Below are 27,905 nucleotides of genomic sequence, written 5' to 3'. Positions count from 1 at the left end.
AGTACGCAAAACATTTAATTCACTTTACGATGGTGGACCGCAAATTTTACTAATTTCCTATCATCAAACCACTTTCTTCACTCAAGAACTTAAAATATTTCAAGTCTGTCTAAATATATAAAATAATTTGAGATATGTATTCGACAAAACTTACAAGTAGATATTATACATGTAGTTGTGGATAAGATTTTGTTAGAACTGTGGATAAGATTTTGCTTAGAACTTAAGATAAATACCTTACTATCTGGGATGTCATAACTTTATTCATACGACATGCTTTTTCCCTCTAGAATTTTAGGTTTTTGGTTCTGCTTCCTTTTTAGAAGTCCCTGTTATGGGACTTCAGTTATCATTAATCTTGTTTGCCCAACAAAACCAAGATTCCGTTGTTTCATTTATTAATTTACTTGCATATACATCAACGTTCACTATATAGTTCATACAATAAAACAACTTAAAATATAATCAATTTAAAGTACAATATATAACAATCATTCCTGACATTAACAAAAGAAGTCTTCAGCAGCGAAACTCCTATACTTAAGGACCGAATACACTGTACTTCTTATTCTTCATAATCACGTAATTTTTAGATAATATCATTGACATTTCATTCGTGTTCGAAGCTAATTGAACTTGGTATTAAAGTTTGACACATTCTGAAGGTCACAGGGGATCTATCGAATTCCTAAGGCCTTGATTAATGTTCTTCACACTTACGTCTTCTATAGGTTCGACTGGTCCTTGGTCCTATCAGCCGATTCGTTTTTCATTGTTTTCAGCCGATTACTCATCCAATTAGCCTGCAAATACCAAAAGTTTATAAAGTCTTTTGAATATCAAATTTAAATTTTGATTAAAATTTGGAATAATTTGACGATTTAATTGACTTATTTACCGTCACAAACCAGTAGGAATTTTCACGGAATATTAGTCTTGATAAAAAGTTCATGGACAATACAGGGGATATAACATGTAAATGCAGGTGGTTCACGGACGTAAAAGGTGGCCAGTGAAATCCAAACCTATTAAAAAGAAATATTTATACTTGATTTATGATCAGAAAAGAATTTCATTATAGATAGATATTACTTCATATTTTGACAAGGGTCAGTTTGACGTAGAATTTCATATAAAACAATATTAGAAATGTCAGACTTAAACAACTCAATTATAGGAGAAGGGCCAGTATTTACAGTCATCTCTAAAACAGTCTCATTTAAAAAAAAATACAAAAAAAAAAAAAAAACATATTTCGCATTGAACAAAAGATAAATTCTTACAGCTACAAACTTTTTTTATGCTTAATACTTTGCACGCAAAAACTTTAAAAGGTTAACTGCAAAGGTGTTTGCGAAATCGAAATTCTGAAACCTTATTGCACATCTACAAAACACTCCCAGTCATTTTAAATTATCAATGGGCTACTGAGAAAAATGTAAGAAGAGTTAAGAGAACCACTTTTTTTTGTAGAAAAAGTTTTTAAACCCCCAATCCGCCCCAGGGTGGAAATTAAAACTTTGAAACTTTATTGCACATCTACAGGACGCTCCCAATAATATTCTAAATTATGAATTGGCTACTGCAAAAATTTAAGAGGGGTCAAAGGAACAATGTTTTTGTAGAAAAAATGCGTTTGATCCCCAATTGCCCCCAGGGTGAAAATTCTGAAACCTTAATGCACATCTACAGGACATACCTGATTAAATTCCAAAATATGAATGGGCTACTACGAAAAATGTAAGAGGAATTAATGGAACCGGGGTTTTATAGAAATACATGCTTTTTTGCATCCCCAGGGCGAATAGCGAAATTCCAAAATCTATTTTCACATGTACAGGGGACATACAATCATTTTCCAAAAGATGAGAAGACTGCTGTTTAAATGTAGGAGTAGTTAGAGGAAGAAGATAGTGTGATAGACGGATGGACAGAACAGGGTTACGACAATATACTCAAACTTGCTTTAGAAAGTACGGGTATAGAAAATATAAGAATTAATTAATAAAATTACGTTGAGTTTAACTGTTTTGCCTTTATTTGAACAAAGAAACGTTGGTGTATTCTTAAAAAAAAGACACACATGTACGATAAAAAGAAAGTTGAAGAAAACTCAACTGCAGATTATGAAATAAAAGAAAATAAAGAAAAAAATCGAGACTTTAAAAAAATGCATCTTATAACGGTTTACCATTCTCTACACATTCTTTGAACAAATTTTCTTGCAAAGTAGTCGTATACAAGTAAGATATAGTTCTATATAATAAATGCTTTTTTCTTATATCATGTATAATTTGAACTGTCAGATTCTTCTATTTAGAGAGAGAGAGAGAGAGAGAGAGAGAGAGAGAATATGACGTGTCGTTTTACAGCCCAAAGTAAATTAAATCACATCTTTGAGAGCACCTGGAATTACTGCTGTCTTATGAAATAAGGAGAACTGCTATAGATGAGTACAGTAAGGACGTTTGCAGATAAATGAGTACATTTATATATTTAATAAAAACTGAAATATACCAAGGGAGATTTCAAAAGTGTTTCTTAAAATTTGTGTTAATGGGAATGCATTTAACAATATACAAGTATATCAGATAAATAGTGAACACATTATTAGTTTGTATATGCTTGCATCAAGATATTTTCAAAGATAGGGATAAGGGACAAACGATACCTTCCAACTTTCGAACTGAGAAGTGATCACCCCCATCACGTTATTCTTAAGAGAAGAATTACAGCCTTGTTACTCTGCAGACGAAGATTTAAAACACTTTACACTTGTTATACCTTTGTAAAACACTGAACCTCTATTGTGGTCCCACCCAAGCACCGGTTGTCTCGACTAAACAAACTTAAATCTACAGTGCACATGTATGCATGCATACTAACTTGACTCATTACATACATATCCCTGATGTCCTGTAGAAGAATATATCTTAAGATATGTTTCATATATTTCTACATTTGTAAAACTTTGAACCTCTTATCTGAACCTTGCTGTGCTACAGAAGATAAATTTTATTATAACCTCCCCCCAATATATATGTCATACCTTGATTTCTATTGTTGCCCTATTCGAACCCTAGCAGGGGAGGGACACTGGATCTGCACTAAAAAGCTTTTACATGAGTTGTCACGTTTCTGACGGTTCCTGAGTAGATTTTGTGACCTTTTTACATTATTTCTTGGAAAGGCTTTGTCTTCAGTTTGAACAAAATTTTATGCCCCTTCATGTATTTTTTCTTCTTGGCAAGTTTGGTTGAAATTAGCTGGATAAATGGTTATGGACAAGATGAGAATGCAAAACGTTCAAACCAAGCATACATACCAGTAGGCACACAGACACACACCGTCTTAAGTTTGTTTAGAAAAGCTCAGCTGAGCTTCAAGAAAACAGTAAGATATCTAACACTCGTATCACAAGTGATTTTGATTTTAAAAATGAGGTTTTTTAAACTTGTAAAACAAGATTTGATTGTGAAACACTGATGCCCCCGTATGGCAGCTTATGGCGAAGCTTAAAGTTTCTCAAATGCAAGTCAAACTCCAGGTTAAGAGATCAAAAATGTTGGTATCCAAAGAAAGGTCCTGTCTCGAGGAATATACCTGTGAAATTTGAAAGCCCTGGATCCAACTGTTCAAAAGTTATGGTTAAGGTTAAAGTTAAAAGTCAAATGGGGCCCCAAGGGAAGGTCTTGTCACAAGTTCGTGAAATGTTAAAGTCCTAGAGCCAAACGTTCACATGTTATGGTCAAGGTTAAAGTTTTTTAAAAGTAGGTCAAGCTCCAAGGTCAAGGTCAATGCCAAAATTATTGGTATCTAAAGGAAAGTCTTGTCCCAAGGAATGCACATGTGAAGTATGAAAGCGTAGCACCAAATGTTTAAAAAGTATGACAAAGATTAAAGGTTTTCAAAAGTAGGTCAAACTCCAAGGTCAAGGTCAAAGTGGTTGGTATCCAAAGGAAGGCCTTGTCACAAGGATTACATATGTGAAGTATGAAACTCCTAACACCAACCATTCAAAAGTTATGGCCAAGGTTAAAGTTTTTCATAAGTTGGTCAAACTCCTAGGTCAAGGTCAAGGTCAAAGGGTCAAAGTGGTTGGTATCCAAAGGAAGGTCTTGTCACAAGAATTACATATGTGAAGTATGAAAGCCCTAGCACTAACCATTCAAAAGTTATGGCCAAGGTTAAAGTTTTTCAAAAGTAGGTCAAACTCCTAGGTCAAGGTCAAAGGGTCAAAGTTGTTGGTATCCAAAGAAAGGTCTTGTCATAAGGATGACACATGTGAAGTTTGAAACCCCAAGCACCAACCGTTCAAAAGTTACGGCCAAGGTTAAAGTTTTTCAAAAGTAGGTCAAACTCCAAGGTCAAGGTCAAAAGGTCAAAGTTGTTGGTATCCAAAGGAAGGTCTTGTCACAAGGAATACATAAGTGAAGTTTGAAACCCCAAGCGCCAACTGTTCAAAAGTTATAGGCAAGGTTAAAGTTTCAAAAAAATTTGCGAAAGTGGGTTATACTCCAAGGTCAAAAGGTCAATATGATGGTACCCAAAGAAAGGTCTTGTCACAAGGAATACACATGTGAAATATATGAAAGTCATAGCTCCAAAAGATCAAAAGTTATGGGCAAGGTTAAAGTTTTTGGGGACAAACAGACAAACAGACAGACAGAGGGACGGACAGGGCAAAAACTATATACCCCCGAATCTTCGATACGAGGGCATAACAAAAACTATATACCCCCGAATCTTCCATACGGGGCATAAAAACCAAAGACTCATTGATTAATAACTATATACCACCCGCCTTTCAAGGGGTGGTTGGGGGGGGGTATAATAATAATAACACTCCCTTCAAGGCTTGAAAATTTTTACATTTATAAATCATAGCAAGGGCTTAACAAATTTATCCCAGTTAATTAATAAAATTCCATAGGGCCAGCAAGAGGGCTCTGCTGTTACATGCATGGCTTTAAGAATACACCCAATTCTTTCGAAGTAACTAGTGATAGGAATCCGTGATCCAATTTTACCCAAGACAGCTCTGTCCACAGAGCAAACTGCAGCATAAGTTTAGGGAAACACACAAAGAAACGTACACATTCACATTCAAACACTCACACACCACATTAATGTCAAAAACACGAATACACATTAGATTTCAATCTCGTGTTCGTCATTAAACCATGCCATACAGTATAATGACCTATAATGACTTCATACGGAGATGATATGCAATTGTGTCATTACGGTGTAGTAATCGAAGACGTCGGTTGTCGTTGCAAATGCTTGCTCAAGCTGACGATGACATACAAACGCATGCATTGGTTGACCACAGTTATCCTATAGCATGTGCCTATGTTGTAAAGACGTGGAGTCAAAAAATTGTGTTGGTTTTTAATAAAAGATAGAAATCCAAATGACTTATTAGTAGCGCATTTGCTCATTTCCTCGTCCAATGATGATGCAGTCTGTAACATAACAGACGTACATATTTTGAAGTTGTGATTTCAGCAAATAGATCGCGATACTTTTTGTTCGTATTTGCCCTGAAAACCTTAAAATACAGTGTCCATGGCATCAAAGCACGTGTTCTCCTAACCTGGAAAAAAAATCTTGAAAATTTTAAATGTATGTCATAATAATGGGTGAGTCCCCAAAAGTGGATACAGGACCTCAGGAATTTTTTTGCCATGTAAGCTTAAAAATACAGTTTCCATGACATCAAGTCACGTTTTTTTCTAATCTGGTAAAGACATCATTTTAAAATGTTTTGTCATGTAAGCTTATGTTTTTTTTTCACACCTGAGGCCCATTTAATTAACAGTCTGTATCTTCTTGCTACCTTTTAAAACGTCTCCTGTTTTTAAATATCACACAACTCTTGTTCCTAACAGTATACAATAGAAAGAATATCAAACAGTGCTTATGTACAATAATAGTTAGTATCTAGTATCTATTTAAAATTATTTCCATGTACAATGTATATATATGCAAGCTTTTGGCAAAGTAAACAAGCATATCTGGAACTGGCAAATAACTATTTAGAAAACTAATCTATCTACATGTAATATTTCATTTTATTTTTTCTTTGATAAAGAGATGGGTGAACATAGCGTGCAGAAGGCCTATAGCTTCATATATAAAAAAAAATCATTTCAATTTGTGAATTTAGTATTAAGAGTAAAGTTCTCATTATTGAAATTTATGAAATTATGATAAACAAAACTTTTCTGAGGAAAATTTCTCAGCAAAATTTATTCTTTTATTAAAAAAATAATGTGCTATTCGTGGGGTTCGAACCCTAGCAATAAAAATCCTGAGTATCATTTTCTTTCGAGACTAGCACGCTAACCACTAGACTACACAAGTCCTGATGAATAGTGGCATTTAAATCATGTTTGTGATATGACCCTTGACTTAATGGACTTAAAGTATTTCTCGAAAAGATGCGAATGTTATGTCATAAAAGTATATTTTTAAGGTATAGTGGGTCTTTGCTCCATATTTTTGGAAACCAAAAAATGTATATTTTTATGCAAACTTTAAGGATTAACTTTCAAAAAAATGGAGCGAAAACCCACTCATATCGGAAAATAGTGTTATAGTGTGAAAAAATGACTCTTTTTGCCCTCTTTAGTGTGTGTATAATATTTCATAAGGAAATAATTTTAATCTTTGTGAGATTTTTGCAAATTGTAGAGATTTTACGTAAAATTTATTTTAATGTTAGATGAAGTATCAAGAAAATTTTGGATATAATTTAATTTTTCACCTTCATGTTTGTCACACTATAGGCTTTTCGCTCGTCATGTGCACCCATCTTCTTTGAAATGTAAGAGTTTAGACAATTTATATTTTAATGGTAAATGATAATTTAAGCTGGGTTGTGTGCAGGAAGATGACAATTTTTACACATATTTTGTTTTCATTCGATAACCTATGCACTGGAAGATTTTTTCATATTGATACCTGTTTTCCGCCATAGTACTGTATTGTTTGTTTGTTTATTAACGTCCCTCTCGAGAATTTTACACTCATATTAAGACGCCACCACTTGCCGGTGGAGAGCTGCAAAATTTGACCTATACTCGGCACTCAGGGCCATTGAGCAGTGAGGGATCTTTTTTCGTGCTAGCACCTACTGCGACAAAGAACCTCGGTTTATACGGTCTCATAGTAATGTATTAAAATGTGAGATTGAATATTTTTTTCTTTTGTATTCTGTGTGCATGGTTAGTTCAAGAACTGATAATTTCATGTGTGTCAATAATGGCAAATTTATTCTAAAATTGATCGGATTAGATACGTAGCAGCAAGATTAATATTGGCCAAGCTCTTTTGAGAAGATCTCTGGATATTTATATTTTAAAACATAGTCATCATGGTTTGCTGTTCTTGCGACTTTCAAGTTTTTTCCTGTATATTTCCATGAAAAACGTTTTCTATTGTGGCCCACCCTTCCTCCGCATCAAAGATTTTAACAAACTTTAATCTGTACTAGCTGAGGATGCCTGCACATTCATATTAGTTATCATGGCCCAGTTGTTGGGGAGTAAACGTCTAAAAGATCTTTTCCTATTGATACATGTACCCATGTTGTTGTCCAACCTACCGCAGCGTCCGCTTGGAGCCATGGCTTGAAAAATTTTGAATCTACATTGCCCTCCTTGTTCCTGAGAAAAAACATACTTGAAGGTTTTTTTAAAAATATTTTTTTTCCTTTTTTATGTAAAACTTTGAATTTTGGCTCTACATGTAACACTAGAGTAGGTTAATTTAAACAAGAAAACTGACAGAGTAATTGAGGGTTCCGCTGAGGGCTGTCACAGGAGGTGGCATTTAATTTTACTTGATACAGTAATTTTTGGAATAAAACATTCTGCTCATGGTAAAATCACGTACATATGTACATGTATATTTGTTAAAATTACTTATATCTAAACATAATAACTTACAGATATAAATACAAACAAAAAGATATTACATCAAATTTTAAGGGGTGTCTCACTCATAATCAACTCTTTCTGTTTAAAATATGAAATTGTAACGTTGAGAACTGCTTTAGCAATATGACCCAAAAATTATGTGTGTCTTTCATTTATTATAGAGATTTTATGTTCAAACTTTAAACACGGTGAAAACTGTCTGAGTTATTGTGTAACAACAAAAAGTATTGATGGACAGACAGACAGACTGCCAAATTCTCTTACATCAAATTCTTCTACATTAAATTCGAAATTGCCATAGCTGATTCATTTTTGATTGCTCACAAATTGTTTTGTTTAATAGGAGTTTGTGTATGATTACTGTTGGTTATCTATACATTTCATAATGAAAATGTTGTGTTGTGTTTTAAACATTTTTTTTATAATGCAAAGAATCTAGATGTCATCTCCTGACATGAACATGTTACTATGAGAAATTTTCTTCGTCTCTAAACTAGAATAAGTCTCCTTTACACAGTATACCTATGGTAAACCATTTTTCCACACTGCGATCTTTCCTAGCCCTGTAAAGGAACTGATTGAAAGCTATTTCATAAAGAAGGCTTTAAGCTAGGCTTTAAGAATAAAAAAGAATAATTTTCAAACGGTTTCACACACAATTCATTGTTTCTTGCTGATTCTTATATTGGAAGGTAACATTCATTTGAATAAAATTTTACTCAATATTCCCTAAATAAAGTTGAAAAGTGGATATGATGAGAATGTGAATAAAACAGAGACAAACTACTGACCGATGTGTGACAGACAGGAGAGTCTGCTTCAGGCTTTGGTGCAGACAAGCAAGAATTTAATCTCCTATGATAAAACGTAGAACCCCTTTTGAAATCTAAACCCTGGCTTCCATGAAACTGTGATAAATATGAATCTATATCACATGTACTTTAAATGATCCATAGCTATTTAAGAAAGGGATTTTCTAAGACTTACTCTATAAAAAGGCTTTAAAAAAACCTTAAACCTATATTTCAATTCATCTATGCCTAAAGATTAAAGAATGGTCTGAACGTTTGATTCTTAATTTGTATTCATACAGTACATTTAGAGAACTACAATTTTTTTTAAAAGAGATCCATCGTATCTTTTAGATTCCTAAAATTCTATTATTCTTAGGAAAAATATAATGGTATCTTTTATGTCCTTGAAATACTTTGAATTATTTTAAATCAAAGGTTCTTTCAGTGAAATATGTTTTACTAAGTACAAAATCATACTTTTTTAACGAATAAAATAATTTATTTAAATTTTTAATTTGTGCAATATAAAGATTTCTTTTTTTTAAAAAAAAGTTACATTTTTAACATTCATTAAGACAAAATCCATGAGTTGATCATTAAAGAAATTTATTTCATCAAATATTCTTATATTCATATTATAATGGATTGAAGTTCTTCCATTGAATAATTGGTCAATTTTACGTTACAATTTCAATTTTTTATATATTTTTTAATACCTTAAGCACCATATATATATATATATATATATATATATATATATATATATATTTATTTATTTATTTATTTATTTATTTATATGTGTGTGCGTGTGCAACTGATTCGAGAAAATTTTACAAGATTTTATTGTAAACAGACCCCCAAACAAATTTCAAGAAATAACTGTAAAATCGATCAGAAAGATATTTCTACCACAATCGGCGTTGTCCTCGTCATCATGACATAGTAACCGCATTGATGTAGATTACAGCAAATAAGGATCGAATGATAGATAATGATAACTGAATCATGGCATTTCTGTACGGAACCTTATTGTCAGATTGTCAATCAAATTGATGGCGTGAAACCAAAAAATCAAACATAAGTGCTAAAGGTCCTTAAACACAAAACTGACATAACTTTTCTGAAATGTCCTATCTTACGTTTTTGTTTTTTTAAATTTACAATTGTTCTTCCGTGTATGTTCAAGTCTGTAATTGAACTTACTTTTTTTGAATTTCGAATGCTAATTTTTGAATTAATGGTTGACAATATATATGCAACACTGAAGCATAGGAGATTAAAAATTCTGACAAAATATTTACAATGACATTTTATTTCGACATTCCTAGCCAATTGTCTTACTGAGAAAAAATATTTCTGAAAATTACATCAGATGGCATCCAGGTTCTGCTCTGAGAATATATATATATATATATATATATATTCGTAGACAATGTCCCTCATCATATTACGACATTGTATTTTTACAAAATTTAAGATACGTAAAACCATTTATATTGTCTATGTGTGAAGTTTCATTTCATTTGATTAAATGGAACCCTGTTACTCAATTTTAAAAGCAACATGCTTTGTCACCATGGAGCACGCTTAAAAACATTGTAACGTCAAAAACAACGTCTTGAAAGTATCTCAAAATTACTCTGCCTTTTCATTTCACAAAGGATTTGTTGAGTCTTACCCATTAAAAAAAATAAAATAAAATGAAAAAAAAAGTATCCATAACACTAGAAACCTAGATTACTTACAATTGTTAGAGTACATTCAGTTAGATTGTCAGTGTTTTCAAATTCTTTATCGCGTAACTCAGCTTTCACAAGTTCCGAAACAATGAAGTGCACATCACGTTTCATGGCGTTACTGACTGATTGATTGAATGTTGTTTTACGTCCCATTCGAGAATTTTTCACTCATATAGAGACGTCACCATATACCGGTGAAAGGCTTCAAATTTTGACCTTTACTCGGCACTCAGGGCCATTGAGCAGTGAGAGATCTTTATCGTGCCAACGCCTGCCGTGATACGGGGCCTCGGTATTTAGGTTTCATCCGAAGGACCCGCAACTTTCACTTCAAAGTGCCGAGCGCATGGCGAAGGAACAGTTGCTACCCATTTTTTTTATCGACTTAGGTCAGTCGCGGCCGAGATTCGAACTCACGACCTCCCGATCACGGAGCGAGCGCTCTACCGACTGAGCTACCGTGAACGGTCATGACGTTACTAACTTTTTATAATCTGTTTCTTCGCAGACCGTCCATCGTCCGATTCAAAGTCTCTACCATTCAAAAACTGTCTTTTCCATGTATATACAAATGCACGGCTCAATTTGGATACATTTCCTGGTTCCTCCAGCATTTTCAGTGTTTGTTTTAGAGGTTTTCCGAATGCAAAGCGAAGTTTTATCGCTACTCGCTGCTCCGTGACGTCCGTCGAGGTCATGGTTTTTTTTTTTTTTTTTTGTTTTTTTGTTTTTTTGTTTTTTTGCTTTTTTTTTTTTTGAAGTCTCTCTGTCTTAAGAAATTGATATCTTTTAAACGAAGCGATGAATTATATTACATTTTAGCATCTGAAGTAATAGAACAATACTAAATTTGAACATTAAAATTGTATTTCTTTTAAGCACGATTTATTAGAGATATGTCTGTAGACATTATAAAGTGTATAATTAGTAAATAATTCAATTTTGACCCTGCTCCGTGTCCTTATTTTTTCTGTCTTCAGTCTTTGATAATTCATATTATTATAAAAATATATTCCATTTTTTTTTGTTCAAATTATTTGAATCTATTGTTAATTTAGGTGTAACAAATTTGGTTAAAATTTGAAGTTAAGTAAAAAAGTTATGACAAAAGTCTGCGAAATTTTAAATAACCATCGTATATATGTATATATTCAATTTATTCCCTTAAGTTTCTCCATCAGCTATAAATCCAATTACCCTACTTAAAGAGAGATAACTGTTAATCCTCATAATACACAGATATATATTGCATCAATAATTTGTTAAAAATCATTTAATCGACTTAAATGTGCTTTATTTCCTCGTAAAGTTCTACTTCTGTTATTTTTTAATATTTTTTTATATGTCACTATTTTTTTTCATACATACAACATAAACATAACTGTTTCAGAAGATAACGATCCATAAAGTATTAGTGATCAAGAAAATTGTAGATGTTCGGAAAAAAAAAAACCTTCAACTTGCAAAAAAAAAAAAAAAAAAAAAAAAAAAAAAAAAAAAAAAATACGAAAATACGTAATTTTCTTATTATCAACGCGTCATCTTATTTACTATTTCCCTGAAACTGCCATGCAATCATCAGACTGACTGATGCTGTAATTTATCATTGGTAATATTATTAAGTCATTGATACGTTTGTTAGCAAGTGTGATTTTCTTTGGGAGGGCTGTTAGGTGGATATAAATTTTCAGATTGACATAAATCAACACATTGCGCCATAAAAGTCAGTTCTATAGTCAATTATCATGTAAAACCACAACCCTTTGTTGTATTTCATTGACTGGGAAACAAGAATCCAAAAAAGCAACAAGGAAACCGGTGCTATAATGGCGAGTATTTACAACCTGCTTCCCTGTCGGGCTTCCGCTATAACTCCAGTCTTCTCGTCTCTTCAGTATTTGTATTTTTAACGCTGTATACATAGATTTCAAATGAATCATTTTGCGTCAATTGTCAAGCGTTTTGACAATTTGTTTCTGTAATTAATGTCAAAGAATGTAAAATAAATTGTTTTGCAAAGGGTAGTTATAGTTGCTTGAACTTGTTATAAATTTGCAGGCATTTTTTCACTATTTCTTATGTTATTATTTTAATTCTATTTACATGTAGTAATAGAACTAGCTGAAAATACTCTGTAGTTTCAAAATTAAGAAATAACTATGGGAAAATTGAGAAAAAATTCTCCAAAACTAATATCTGAAAAGACAGTCTGTGAAATTGTCTGAAGACTATAGTTATAACAGCTGGAATTGAAACAATAGCTATGTTAACACAAATAAGTAAGAATTACTAGTACGAGCCTTGGTCAGATGTATACAATGTTTATTAAAAAGGTAGGAGGAGTATAGAGTTGAAAGGAATTTTTCGATAATTCTTAAATATTGCAAAACTGTACATCTAAATCAAAACCCAATAAACATGCAGAATTACGTATGTATCTTGGTATAGTTTACATTTTGTACCAAGCAATATGACCAAAAATGTCTGTTTTGTAAGTTTTCTTTAAATAGTAGCGTTTTCAAAGAAATTTCTAATTTTTGTTACCACTGTTAAAACCAAAAACCAATACGGAATGGTTTATCTTAACTGAAACTGTATGAATAGAATTTTGAAAGAATTTCAGAAACCTTTCTTTTTTTAGTCTTACTGAAATCGGGCCAAAACTGTAGTAGCATTTTGAAAAAAATTCAGACAAATTTCTATTTCTAGAAACCATGTAAACATCGTTTGTTGAAATCAAAAACCAATATACAGAATTATGTATCCTTATAAAGCCTTGTGGCAACGCACTTTGAAAAAATTACGTACTTTGAAAAAAAATTTCAAAGTGCGTTAAAATTGGGACAGAATCAACGCACTTTGAAAAACTTTTTCAAAGTGCGTTAAATTTTGGACAAAATCAACGCACTTTGAAATTTTTTTTAAAGTGCGTTAAGAGTGTTCATCAACATTTTTTACCATAGAGACACTTAACACACAAAAATATATAAAAAATATGTATAAAACAAAAATTCTGGACTTAGATTTAAGTAATAGACAGCATTATTTTGTTACATTTCCTTCATACCTTTTAATACTTATCAAAGAACTGTAAAAAAAAAAAAAAAAAAAAAAAAAAAAAAAAAAAGACCCTCATGTTGTGCAGGAATAAACAATTGTTTCATCTTCTAAATACTTATCAAATAACTATAAAGGACCATCATATTCTGCAGGAAAATTATTTTCAATGGAAAAATCATAATTGCTCCCTTTTTTCTCAGAGAAATGCGATGCTTTAAAGACTGTAAATAAAAAAGAAACGAAATCGTGCTACTAAACAAACATTCCTCCATTATTACTAAAGACCCATTTCCCTTTTATTACATTTACGAGAACCTTTGGGAACTAGGCAACCCATAACAATCTTTAAAACGTCTATATCTCAGATCCTGAAGTGACGTCATCACCGAAAAGTTATCCAAACAGGTTCAAATAATTTATCATACCTAAAATTTGCAAGAATATTGACCAAGCCGTGCACATATTTTTCAAAGTGCGCACTTTGAAAAGAAATATTTTTATTTCAAAGTGCGTTAACTTGGTCCCAAATTCAACGCACTTTGAATTTTTTTTCCAAAGTCCATAATTTTTCAAAGTGCGTTGTAACAAAGCCTATTTTATATATCAAGTCCTATTAAAATCAGATATACATAGGGCTCGCGGCGATTGTGACCGATAGAGGGGATGCTTTCTCCTCCTAGACACTTGACACACCTCTGGAATTGCCAGGGGTTCGTGTTTTATTCTCTTTTCACAAATTTATATTGCTTAATGCTTTTTTGAGATAGATCACTGTTCGTTATCTTTTTCAAAAGGAGTACCGTTTTGAAAAAAAAATTATAAAGACAAGCAGACGGATGGATGGACGGACGACGGAACCCTTACTAATGCAAAAGCTCTTCTGGTCTCTAACCAGTAGAGCTAAAAACCAAGAAATGCAGAGCCGAAAGAACGATACACTAGTCAAGGCTGAGAACGGATAGAAATTTCAGAAACAGACAATGCACCACCAGAATTCGGCAAAAAATGTCACCCTAGATGGAAAATAACTAAAATTTGCTCAACTTCTACAATTTCTTATTCATCCTACATATTTTAATACAAAAAGTTTAGAATTGAAATAATTGGAGCAGTGTTACATTTCAATAAATATTTCACTGAGTTAATTGGATACAGAAAGAGTAAAGACAGAATTAAAAGAAAAAGTCAAGAAATCCAAAACACTGAATTTTCAATAAAAGTTCAACCATGCATCACCCCAGGGAAGTAAACTTTTACTCAAAGGTACTCAAAGGTCATTGATTTCTCAATTTTGGGGAGTGGTCCTTCAACTTATTAACATTAACAGTTTGTCTTGTCTTTGGAAGAGAATACTAGTTTTGTAGCTAGCTTCTTTTTCGTATGCTTTCTTATTTCAGATTCAGAGAAGAAGTTGAAAGAGTTGAACAGATGACTCAGGTGACCTTAAAAAAGTGCAATTCAACTATTTTAGTTTGTATCATTTTTTGTGTAACTACATCAGATGACAGCAGATGCTTGGAAAATAAATAGTTTTCTAATCTCTCTCTCTCTCTCTCTCTCTCTCATAAATCAGAAATTAAGTCATTTATTGTTGTGACGTAATATCAACACTAGATAAATCAGTAATAATACCTAAGCAATTGGACGCTATTACCTCGCCTTGGTGTCTATTTCACTTAGCCATGTTGTCAATCATCTTAATGCAGTCATACTCGCGCGCTCTGAAGCGGTTTTGTTTCTGTCTCTGTCATTTTGTTGATCTTACCGCAGATCTACCGCATCTGACACCTTACTACAAACGATTTACAATGATTGTCACATCTTCCTCATAGATGCTGAATAATTTATAGCCTCCCTTCCGCATATTTTAAATTTCTGTTTGATTTTTATGTCTTAATTTAATTCTTTACGTTAACATAGTACGAAAATAGCACAAAGATTTAGCCATTCGAATTTGCTAAGGGACTATTCCTTCACTTACAATAACTAGAATTATATATTTTTAAATTTTTTATTCAAATAGAAAAATCAAATAATTTATAAGCGAAATAAATATTTCATTAATAAATTTCCTTCTTTCATATACCTAAAAAATGTTTAACCTAACATGCTTTTGTGAACAATTTAATTGCACATTTTTGGAAGGAAATATTGAAACTTAAAACACAAAAACAAAAGATATCGTAAAAATTTCAATTCTATTAGAGCTTATATATCCAAGATTGATATTTTTAGCGTCTAATTATCCTAAATATTTAGATAAAAGTCTGAAATTCCAAAAATAGGTCACGGTGACCTACCTTTTCTTAACACACTCCGAGAGCCCAAGATGCATCAACTGACAAAGTTTGCTAATACGTCTCATCCTAAATAATAAAAGTGAGGTAATTATGAAATTCCATATAATAGGACAAAGCAACCTACCTTTGGTAGAAACATCCCAAGAACCCAATATGAACCAACTAACAAAATTTGATTATTTTAAACTTTTTTGTCTTAAATATTGAAACAAACGTGTGAAATTCCATAAATACAATGTAAGTCATATTGTATTACTTTTTGGTGAGAATCCAAGATGCACCAACTGACAAAGTCTGACGTTCCTAAGTCAAAATATTCAAAATACCCGGTATTTAGTTATAGCCTTGAAATTAAAAAAAAAAGTAAACTGTGACCTACATTTTTTGAAAACATCCTACGAGTGACTCAGGTGACCTAAAATAGTAGGTCACAGTGACCTATTTTTTTTTCTCAAATATATTCAACTGACTGATTCATTGTATGTTGTTTTACGTCCCGTTGAAGAATTTTTCACTTTATATAATGACGTTACCATATACCAGGACTTTCAATGTAGACCTTTACTCGGTCCTCTGGGCCATTGAGCAGTACGGGATCTTTATCGTGCCAACACCTTCCATGACACGACACCTCGGTTTGTAAAGTCTCCTCTAAAAGTCATTCGAAGGCCCCAAGATGCATCAACTTACATGCTTCTATGATTCTAAACCTCTCACTATATAATGAACTTAATGTTTTGAAAATGATTAGTCATGAAATTTAGAAAGAAGGTCACGCTTAACTTCTTTTAGTAGTATACTTTAAGGTCCCATAATGCATCAACTGACAAGTTTTGATGATCATATGCTTCAAAGTACTCAAGATATGCATCAAAATCAATTTGAAAATGAATACCAGAAAAATTCAAAAAGTAGATCATCATAACCTACTTTTCAGTTTAAAAACAAGAGGTCCTTAGATGCATCAACTAACAAGATCTGATTATCCTAGGCCTTATCGTGGATAAAATAGCAAAGTTTTAACAAAACATCAATTAATGTCAACTTTGAAGTGAACTTCAGACTATGTCTTTTGTCCCAGGGTGTTGTCTTGAACAATTTTTAATCTACAATAATATTCTCATCCTTATGCAAGTTTAGTGATAATCTGCCCAGTGGTTCTTGAGAAAAAGATTTTTTAGCAACCAGTACTTTTGTTTTTATTTTCCTAATTTTCTACCCCTTTTTAAGAGTCACATTCCTAGTTTTAGGATAAATGAGAGCCCTTGGGCTAAGGATACTCTGTGACAAATTTGACAAAAATTGGCCAAGGGGTTCTTGAGATATAGCCCATATTCTAAAAAAAAAATTATGCACACCGCACAAATGGCCATAGCATTATCTCTTAAAGCCTTTGGCTCAGAAGAGCTAACAAGAGGCCCATGGGCCTTAACGGTCAACTGAGTACAATACAACAATTTAGAGGATCCATAAACTGATAAATGAAGCTTTGTTGCCCAAAAGCAAGAAAAATAGTATGATTAGCATCAACAAAATAATTGGTCTAGTTATCTATCTGTCCCCCATTTATCACTATTACCATGCAGACTATTAACATAATGTCTATTTTAACCCCATATTATTACTTCTCACATCGGCCATTCTTGGCCCCTGAAGAACATTTAAAAAGATAAGTTATTTTTGTCTCGTTTTATTCATTTATTATTTCCAAGTCTACCTGATCATTAAAACTATGAAAGTACTTTTTGTATTATACAATAAATATTCTTGCATAATTCTCTTATACTATTAACCTTTCAAATACATTATTTACAGCACTTGATTTATTATCAAAGGTGATTGGCAAAGGGGAATAACTTTGCTCAGCAGAATAAAAGTTAACAGAGCCCTGGCCAGGACCAGAACACTTGACTAAATGGTCCAGGTGTTCAAAATTCTGGTAAATATACCCTTGCATATTAAAACTTTTACTGTTTGCCTCGAATATGCCCCGAAGCATAAAAGATAGTCAAAGAAATGCATTTTCACTATATTATTAAATAAATAAAGCCCCATCCTTACACCAAAACATCTGATCCATTGGCCATGAACTCACAATTCTGGAAGAAGTACCCTTGCTCATCATAACTATACACTTGTTTCTTTGCTTTATAACCAGTAGTAGAAAAAAAATATTTTGCAAGAAATTATGCATTTTCACTATATAATCAATAGAGCCTCCCCCCCCCCCCTCCTTCACCAGAACCCCTGACCCAGGGGCCATGAATTTCACGATTTTGGATGAGGCATTCTTCCTTATCATAACCATGCAATTTCTTTGTTTGAAAAATACCCAGGAGCAGAGAAGAAGATTTTGAAAGAATTTATGCATTTTCCCTATATAATTGATAGAGCCCTGCCCTAACACCAGAAACCCTGACCCGGGGGCCATGAAATTCATAATTTCTGAGGAGGCAGCCATGCTCATCATAACTTTGTACTTAGTTTATTTAATATCCAGGAGCAGAGAAGAAGATTTTCAAAGAATTAATGCATTTTCCCTATATATATATCAATAGAGCCCCGCCCCAACACCAGAACCCCTGACCAAAGTGTCATGCAATTCACAATTTTGGAAGAGGCAACCATGCTCGTCATAACTATGCACTTAGTTATGCACTTATTTAATACCCAGGAGCAGAGAAGAAGATTTTTCGAAGAATTAATGCAATTTTATTATGTAATCAATAGAGCCCCGCCCTAACACCTGAACCCTTGACCCAGGGGCCATGAAATTCACAATTCTGGAAGAGGCAACCATGCTCATCATAACTATGCACTTAGTTTATTTAATACCCAGGAGCAGAGAAGAAGATTTTCAAAGAATTAATGCATTTTCACTATATAATCAATAGAGTTCCGTCCTAACACCAGAACCCCTGACCCTGGGGCCATGAAATTCACAATTTTGGAAGAGGCACTCTTGCTCATCATAACTATGTACTTACATGTAGTTTATTTAATACCCAGGAGCAGAGAAGAAGATTTTCAAAGAATTAATACATTTTCACTATATAATCAATAGAACCTCGCGAAAACACCAGAACCCCTGACCCTGGGGCCATGAAATTCACAATTTTGGAAGAGGCACTCTTGCTCATCATAACTATGTACTTAGTTAGTTTATTTAATACCCAGGAGCAGAGAAGAAGATTTTCATAGAAATAATGCACTTTCACTATATGATCTATACAGCCCCATCCTAGACCTCAGGTGACCTAAAAATACAGGAGTTCGAATTTGGTCATGGTCCGATGAATTTTGACAGAGATATCCCTCTTGAACTTAGAAAATAATAAGAAACTTTCAGTTTCCGCTCTCTAACTTTTGTAGGGATGTATGTATAAAGTCGGAATTGCATATGCAGTTATTTTACAAGACCCATTCCTCATAAATAACCAAAGATCAACATTATAAATTTGAATATTAAAGAACGTGGGTAGGATAGAAAAAAGGAGGCAAAGAGGAGAAATTTTCTTTGTACAAACATTCGAAAAACAGATATATATACCGGTAGACTTCCAAGTAGGGGGGATTTGTGATGATCGTCTCCCACATACAAACATTGAGAATTGCTTTATTTTTTTTTGCAGAAATATTGCAATGATTTGTGCCTAAAACTACGAGAAAATGTTAAATGACGCTACTAGATATTCAGTTATAATGTACACGTAAATGAATTTTTGATTAACATGTTGGTATTTGTACGTCATATAATTTACATAACTTTTCATTATTTAATGTTAAGTAGTATTTAATGTGCAAATTAAACAAGAGGCCCCTGGGCCTTAACTTTCACATGAGTATCATCAGTTTTACAGGGTACGACCAACTTAGTCCCATCTGTAAGTTCTACTCTGGTCTCACGTGACATGCTATTTACAATTTTGATGAGGACTCTATGTTCATTATCAAATTCATAAAGCCTAAACTATAAGCTCAGGAGATATTTTTTTCAACTAATATACATTTAAAATGTATGAATAACCCTGGGCCCTATGCCCTTGGAATACTTTTACAATTTGGTATATGGCTAATAGACAACTGCCATCATGCATACCATTTGCTTGCTAAACGTTAAAAAGTCAAGAGGATTTTCAAAGATACACTTATAATAAATAATTCAAATATAACCAACTTACCTAACCATTTGGTAACGATTAATTGACCTAGGAGACACGAATTTCTCAATTTTGGTAGAGGCTAGCTGCTCATTCTAATCACACGTACAGTTCGCCTGCTGGCTGTTTAGGGGTATAATTTATTTCTAAGATTTTTGATTTTTGGGACCCACCCGTTATGCCCCATGGGTTGTTAGGAAACTGGGATGATAAAATTCTTATATTTTATTCCACTTTATTCATAGATGCCACAAAATAAATTAATTGAAGCTGTTTCAATTTATTCAGAGAAAAAAACTGAAAAATTTCAGAAGTTTACGAACAACGCACAATGCCACACTAGAGTGAAAAAGGATTATACAGTAACTTCATCAACATTCATTAAATTAATGTCCTTTTTGTATGAATTATTTTAATTTTTTTTCAATGAATAAAAAGAAGTTTATAGAATATTTTCTCAAAAGATTGATTATATGGTTTAGTTTGTACGAAATTATAAATACTAAGACACATAAATGACATATTGTAAGATAAAATGCGATAAACCAGTAACTTACATAAAACAATTAGTTTAAACGAATATTAAATGCTGTGGAATTATTTCCACATTGAGATAAAACCTGCATAAATTAGGCATTTATTGTTTTAAGGCACAATTTTTAGATATTTTTGAGGTGCACCTTACAGAAGATGAATTAAATCTGTGAAAAGAGCGATAACTCCTTAGTGACCATCAAACTAGACTTTTTGTTCGAGCTTCCAATTATGCCAGATGTATTTTAAAAAAATGCCTCAATTACTGATCTTATCTTTAATCTATTTACAATTCAGAGTATTCAAATAATCAACATCACTTTCCAGTGATTCTTTTTTTACAGGGACCATGCTACAAATAAAGTTAACAGGGAGAACAAAACGTACTCAAGATTTTTTCCACCCTATTCCCATGAAACATTTTTACCCTCTAAATTATGGCCCTAAGGGGCTAAGACAACCAAACGAATCCAAACGTCATGGGGATGCTTCAATATCAATTTGATTAAAATATGGCCTTGTTGTTACTGAAAAGATTTACTAAGGTTTTTCTTTTCTGTAGACATGCACTAGGCAAATTTTGATCCCCGACTATATCCCAACATATCCTCAGGTGATTAATTTGAACAAACTTGAATTAGTGTGGCTCTCCTGCTCTTGATGAGAATTTATCAATTTTCTATATATCCAAAAGTTTAATCCCCAACTGAGCCTCTATCCTACTCCCGAGGACATGAGTTGAACAAATCTGAATCTGTATTACTCGGGGACACTTGCATATTGAGATGGCTTATCATGGTCTTGCTGTTTTGGAGAAGTTTTTGACAGTTTTTTTTCACAAATTTTCCCATGTAAAACTTTGATCCCATATTGTGGCCCAACCTTACCCCATGGGCAAAGATTTCAACAAAATTGAATCCGTATTACCTAAGGACGCTTAAATATTGATTTGACTAATCATAGTCCAGTTCTTCTTGAAAAGATTTTTCAAAGACTTTTCCTATATATTTCCACGTAAAACCTTGTGGCTCCACTCAATCCCCGGGTTACGATTTGAACAGTGTTGAATTTGCACTATATATATAAGCTCATTTGGGAAAGGGACGAGAGGGGGGTTTATTTTCCAGAGAAAATGGAATTGTTTTGGTTGCAAATAAAACACCCCGGAGCTTAAAATTTATTTTTAATTAATGCATATGAATATCCAATAAAACTTGTCAAGAAGAGTTTTGTAGACATTTTATTTTTTCAATTAAAAAAAATTAATGAATATGAAAAACATTATTAGTTAACATTTTTAATATGTGGATTAAATCTTCAAGAAACATTTTAAATGAGAAAATCAATATAAAACAATTACATTTTAAAAAGAAATTGAAATATAAGATAAATTGCCAATTACCCAATTTACAACATGTAATCCCCATTGAAATCAAAAATCAATGCAAAATTTAAAAAATCAACAAATCATCTACCTTTTGTAATTGCCCCCGACAAATCAATTTGCTTAGTTTATAAGCTATATTACAGACATGCATTCTAATATTTTTGTGAAAATATTAAATATTTCCACTTTATATAATTTTTTTAATTAATTAAAATTAATTTTAATTTTGATCGTGGTAACTTTAAATTTGAAAATTAACAATTTTTCTTGAATTTCGTTTTTTCATTTCAATTTTTAAAAAAATATAATTTCACATTTCTTTTCTACAACTAAAATGTTTTTGAAGACTTCATCCACAGATTTAAATATATTAACAGTAAATGTTTTTCATATTAATAACCAAAACAAATTTTAAAATTAAAGATTTTAATTGATGAAAATTTATTTCAATAGTGTTTTAATTTCTAAAAACTGCTTTCTGTATATTTTACATGTATAACCTCCAGTCCAAGGCACTCAATGATGGGAAAATTATCACATACAACTCACAACTCATGTTGCGTACTCTTTCATGTATGGAACAATTTATTTGAATGTAAGAGACATAAAACCTCTAGTCTTGTTTGTTACAGATCCTACCATAATAAAGAAATATAGAAAAACAAAATCATTTTATTGGGGTCACCATATGTATCATTAGCTTCAATATTTCTCGTTATTTTTACGCCTCATATTGTCAACAGCGGTCAGTCAACCTACATGTAAGGACGTTACATTCACAAGAAAAAAACAATATGGTTTTTTTTCTTTCATTTTTACATCTCACCACAGATCTACAAGTACACGTACCTCATCTGACACCTTACAACTCACTATTTTAATTGACCGTTATATTTTCTTCAAAGTTTATGAATAATGCATTACAATTCTTAAAGCATTTTTAGAATACAATGTAGCTAACTAAATGTCTGTGTTTTTATGAAAGAAAGGGAGAATTCGTAATTATCTCATGAAAATGCCAATAAGTAGTGAGTCCTCGGAAAGTACTAGTGTTGCACGACCAGTCCACATTATCAACCACTTCTTACAAATTTATTTGTCGCAATCACTGCTGAAAGTGTCCTCCTTCTGATAATACAAAATTAGGAATACCAAGTACATTACTTACTGTAATACGAACCTTATTTTTGGTTTTTCCAAAATTTTTGTACATTTTATATATTAAACTTATTTTTCCTGGTGATACATTGCAGTTGGGATTCACAGAATTAAAAGACAAAAATCATAATAATTAAGTCATGTTTTCTGAAGGAAGAACTTCAAATCAGTCAACAGTTTATTGCATAAAAACACTTCAATAATTTTCAACTAATCAAAAGAGGTCGTGGGTGATTAAAAAATCCTTTCAGAGAAGTGTTACTGCATTCTCAATGGTCCAACTGAAGACTTCAAAAACTACGTTAATTCAAATTCCATAAAACTTACAAGAAGTTCTGTCCAATAAGTAATTACTTAATTAAATGAAGTCATGCTGCAAGTACAGTGATTCTTCCAGCTGATTTCTGAATAAAATTATCATCAATATTTCCAAGACATATTTAATGTTCAGTTATCTGTAAATGTATATATATCATTATTTCTAGTTTAGTAATTTATTTTTACTACGCATTTCAAATTAAAGTCGTGTAAAGAATAAAACAAAAATTCCAAGTGATTCCAGATTTTAAGTTATATTGAATTTTTTTGAGGCTACTAATTACAAGGAGCAATATTGTATGTTGTGAATGTTGACAAAGAACAACCAAAATGACACAGACAGAAATACGATGGAAAATACGAGGGTCATTAAAAAAAAAATACGTGGACAATGTCACTCCTCGCAGCCCCGTAGAACGCGGTGAGCCTTCACCCCCCAGCTTTTTTTTCTGAGTATAGATTTTTGCTATGGTAAATTTTCATTTAGATGCTGCACACACCCACACCCCCAACTTTCCACTCACAAATGCTTTTCGTTTCTGTAAGGTCAAGTACTGGCAAATTCCAGGATTAAAAAAAATGCAACAAAAAGTAAAAGAACACCCCCCCCCCCCCCAACACACACACACACAAAATAGGATTTTTGAGTTTGGACACTTTTTGAAAGCTTGTCATATTTTTAACCCCCCACCCCATTTTTAAAACCTTTGCTACAGACCTGCTTCGTAATTTTATTTTACAAAATTTATTAACAGGATCAACAGATTTTCACATTTAAAAAGATTTAGATTGTTAATTTGTAAAGTGCCATTGCATTTAATTAAATTTAACTCATGATATTTAATTTTGAAATCAATGTTTTGTCGCCCTGAATACTCTTAAAAATATCGCGTTTTGAACGTTTCTTAACATTACCCCCCCCCCCCCCCCACCCCTTTCATTTTTCACATGGTCTGTAGCATCTTACCCATATATTAAAAACAACTCCATAACACTCGAGCTCGACACTTACTAGTAGTTTGCAAACATGTTTGCAAACATTTTTTTTAATCACCTTGACTGATGTAGGGAGAGGGCTAAAATAAGCTGAGCCAGCTGCCCAATCTTATTCACTTCTAGATCTCTAGATCTAATAAAATATTGTTTTCAACATTTAGAAACTCTCTTTGTCTCTTTTATATACAAATGCAGGGCTTACTTTCCATAAATCACTCCATGATTTTCAATTTGTTTAAAAAGTTTCTTGAGTGTAATACAAAACTAGAAGTACTGTGAGCACTGTACTCACAAAATAATAACTCAACTTCCATATGTGCATAATGGCGAAGTCATAATGATTAACAAATTCGTTTGTACAATTAAGAAATTCGCTTGAAAGATTTAAAGAAATGTTAGTATGATTTAGAAATTCGTTTGTACGATTTTTAGATCGTTTGTACGGGTTTTTAAAATCGTTTGTACGATTTAGAAATTCGTTTTTACGATTTTTTAAATCGTTAGAACGATTTAGAAATTCGTTTGTAGAAATCAGAAATTCTATTGTATGATTTCTTCGATCGTTTGTACGATTTTTCAAATCATTTGTACGAGTGGGAGAACTTTCAAACTTCTACTTTGGAGATTAATTATAATTGGCCAAAAAAGTGTTCTACTTTGGAGATAAATCATAATTGGCCAAAAAAGTGTTCTGTCTATATCAATTTCAATTGTTTCAAAATAGGTCGTGTGAGAATTGCATATTCATTTGCAGATCAATGTATTTCCTTTGTTTTTGTAAATAGTACAAATGATTTTCTAAGTCGCACAAACGATTCTAAAATATTGTACAAACAAATTTCTAAATCGTTCGAACGAATTTCTAAATTGTTCAAACGACTTTAAAAAATCGTTCAAACGACTTTAAAAAATCGTTCAAACGAATTTCTTAATCGTACAAACGAATTCGGGACTACTGTTCTATTCGTATTCGAATATTCGTCGTTGTTACATTTAAAGTATATCTTGCTATGATACATTTGCAGACCATAAAAATTCTGTATACGTATATAATTCATTTCGATATAGTTATTTGACGTTAAACTGCCCATTGTTTAAGTTAGGCATGCAGCTTTTCCTCGTACCAAATGAAAAACTGACGATATATATATATATATATATATATATATATATATATATATATATATATATATATATATATATATATATATATATATTTGATGACGCAGTATAGACATTTTTTATTTTTTATGACGAAAGGTTAGAAATTTGCCCAAAATGTGTAAATTAACATATTAAAATAGGAAGCCATCTTAACATGCTAAAAATTATAAAATTTAATGCATGGAAAATACAGAAAAGTTGTCACAGTTTGATAGTTACAATGACACATGCTGCAGAAAAGTGAAAGTCCACGTGCGTTATCGGTATATTCACGTTGCGCATTGCTAAACATGGTACTAACATGACACTTGTTTCAGAGATCAATCTGTAAACAATCGTGTTTCAAAAAAAATAAAGTCAGTGATTAGTTTTTAAAATTATCTCTTTTTAAAACAAACACATTTGCGTGATTAAGTAACACCTGTAATAGAAAAACGCATGGGAATTGCGGGGCCACGCATACGATCAGTGATGAAATTGGTAGCGTGAATAACACTCCATATGAAAATGAAATATCTTGAGCATATATTCAATGGGATTCACACTGAGAAAAAATATTTGCATTCTTTGTTTAAATTTCTAATCATATTTCCAGTACTTTCTAACAGTAATAAAATCCTGAGAGGTAGTCAATAGTGCAGTTGGAGCACTGATAGGATAAAGTAGCTCTAAATCTTATTAATACTAAAAGTTTTCATCGTTATAATACCAATATAATTTTATCAACAAAGAAAAAATTGAAGTACAAATCATTTGACCGAATATTCGAACGCTAAATTTCCATTCGAATATTCGTCATTTACTATTCATTCGCGAATATTCGAACATTCGTTTCAGCTCTAAACACTGAACAGGAGGATTACACAGAATGCAGTAACCTTTAATAACTCTAAATGGATGATTACAGGTAAAGTGTTACCTGTGGGCATAGGTCAAACAGAGAATTACCTGGCCTCTTCATATTTCCCTCCAGCATTCTCCAACACCTTCTCTCCCGTCGCAATTAGTCGTTCAACTGTAAACAAATACGAGCTCTAAAGAAATTTTTCTTTAATTATATACATAAGTTATAAATCAAAATGAAATAATTTTACTTTGTATGTCACATTACATTTCCTAATAGAAAAAAAAACTGTCTAATATAAAGTAACTCAGTTTAAAGCCTGGTACACTACTGTGATAATTTACTTCATACAACCGCAAATAATAGTAAAAAAAATAAATAATAATAATAATATACAACTTAGTAATTTGAAATATTAATTCTGGAAATGTTAATTTACTATGTACAAGTACTAAGGCACAGCTAAGAGAGATGAAAGAAGTTATTCCTTTTTAAATTTTTTTTTATTTACGCACATACACATTTCTAGGTCCTCTGCCTTCAGTTGTTTGGGATTCTTTATATGTTGTTTAGTTACAATAAGGTAATGATGATCTGCTGCAGGTCTGATGTCACGGAATGCAACAAACTCCTCATCCTGAAAATGCACAGGAATAAATATATAAATGGACAGAATTTCAATTTAACTCTGAATTAGAGGGTAAATCAATTCATGAGAATATCTAGTTTGTTTCATTTGATTTAGTAAGATTAATAATTTTAAAATGCTCATGAATATTCTCAGTTTTATGACTATTCAACCAGCACTAACCACCTCAAATAAATAGAAAAAAGCTGGTTCTACTCTGACATTGAAAAATTGACTCAAATGAAATTAGGAAAACTTTTATCTAACGATGTATTAATTAATTTTAACCAAAAAAGCGATTAAGCCATATCTTTAGAATAATCATGTGTTTCAGAATAATTCTATCTACATAAATAACGGCAAAATGAACCGAACAAGATGGTTAAGAGATTTTAATAAACAGAACAGCACTAGTCTTTAATGTCTTAGTGAAACTAAAACTATAATAAAGAATATAATTATAAAGAATCCTGTGCCACTGCGAATTAACTATATCAACCGGTCCTGCTAGTACTAAACAGAGTACGCTAGAGAACGATTGAGTACGCTGGTAAAATTTTATAATTTAATGCAGTTAGATTGTTTGTCGTACGTGTTTTAACTTTAGTTAAATAACATAATAAATATATACATGTATCTTGAATTGTATGTGTATATTTTCATTATTTTTTACTGATCAACTGTAAGTCTTTGGATGAGCATATAGCATTTATAGGTTTTCTGTTCGTGAAGAAAGCAAAATTAACAATACCTGAAACAAAATTCTTGTGTAAGGGTCTTGTAAATTGGCAATCCTACAAAATACACATCTGTTGTCAGATTTTGACATTCTGAATGAATGTATCTACACTACTTTCACTTTAACCGGAAGTAAGTG

At 32.1% G+C, this 27,905-nt stretch overlaps 2 protein-coding genes across 2 annotated transcripts in view; one reads left to right on the top strand and one right to left on the bottom strand.

The window, feature by feature from the left end:
- The window catches only part of LOC133184428 (phospholipid phosphatase 1-like), a 181,299-nt gene that overhangs the window by 143,281 nt on the left and 10,113 nt on the right, over nt 1-27,905 (top strand). The window lies entirely within an intron of this gene.
- Nucleotides 382-27,864, bottom strand: LOC133184744 (adenosine 5'-monophosphoramidase HINT3-like). The gene is made up of 5 exons (XM_061319816.1): nt 27,780-27,864; nt 26,920-27,037; nt 26,505-26,571; nt 899-1,025; nt 382-803 (listed from the first exon to the last, which is right to left on the bottom strand). Exons 1-5 carry the CDS (start codon nt 27,855-27,857, stop codon nt 726-728), a joined length of 468 nt encoding a protein of 155 aa, XP_061175800.1. The 5' UTR covers nt 27,858-27,864; the 3' UTR covers nt 382-725.

Source organism: Saccostrea echinata, unplaced genomic scaffold, assembly GCF_033153115.1.
Source record: "Saccostrea echinata isolate AGI-Se365-2 ecotype Australia unplaced genomic scaffold, CSIRO_AGI_Sech_v1 ptg000010l, whole genome shotgun sequence".
NCBI classification, from domain to species: Eukaryota; Metazoa; Mollusca; class Bivalvia; order Ostreida; family Ostreidae; genus Saccostrea; species Saccostrea echinata.
Note: the sequence above shows the minus strand (reverse complement) of the source record. Positions and strands in the feature narration are given on the sequence as shown.

What these genes read in the sequence shown, in the direction of transcription:
- LOC133184744 (XM_061319816.1), bottom strand. Translation starts at nt 27,857, where the DNA reads ATGTCAAAATCTGACAACAGATGTGTATTTTGTAGGATTGCCAATTTA. An exon ending in ACACAAGAATTTTGTTTCAG is followed by an intron (nt 27,038 to 27,779) that starts GTATTGTTAATT and finishes GTGCATTTTCAG; the next exon opens with GATGAGGAGTTTGTTGCATT. An exon ending in GGCAGAGGACCTAGAAATGT is followed by an intron (nt 26,572 to 26,919) that starts GTATGTGCGTAA and finishes ATTTGTTTACAG; the next exon opens with TTGAACGACTAATTGCGACG.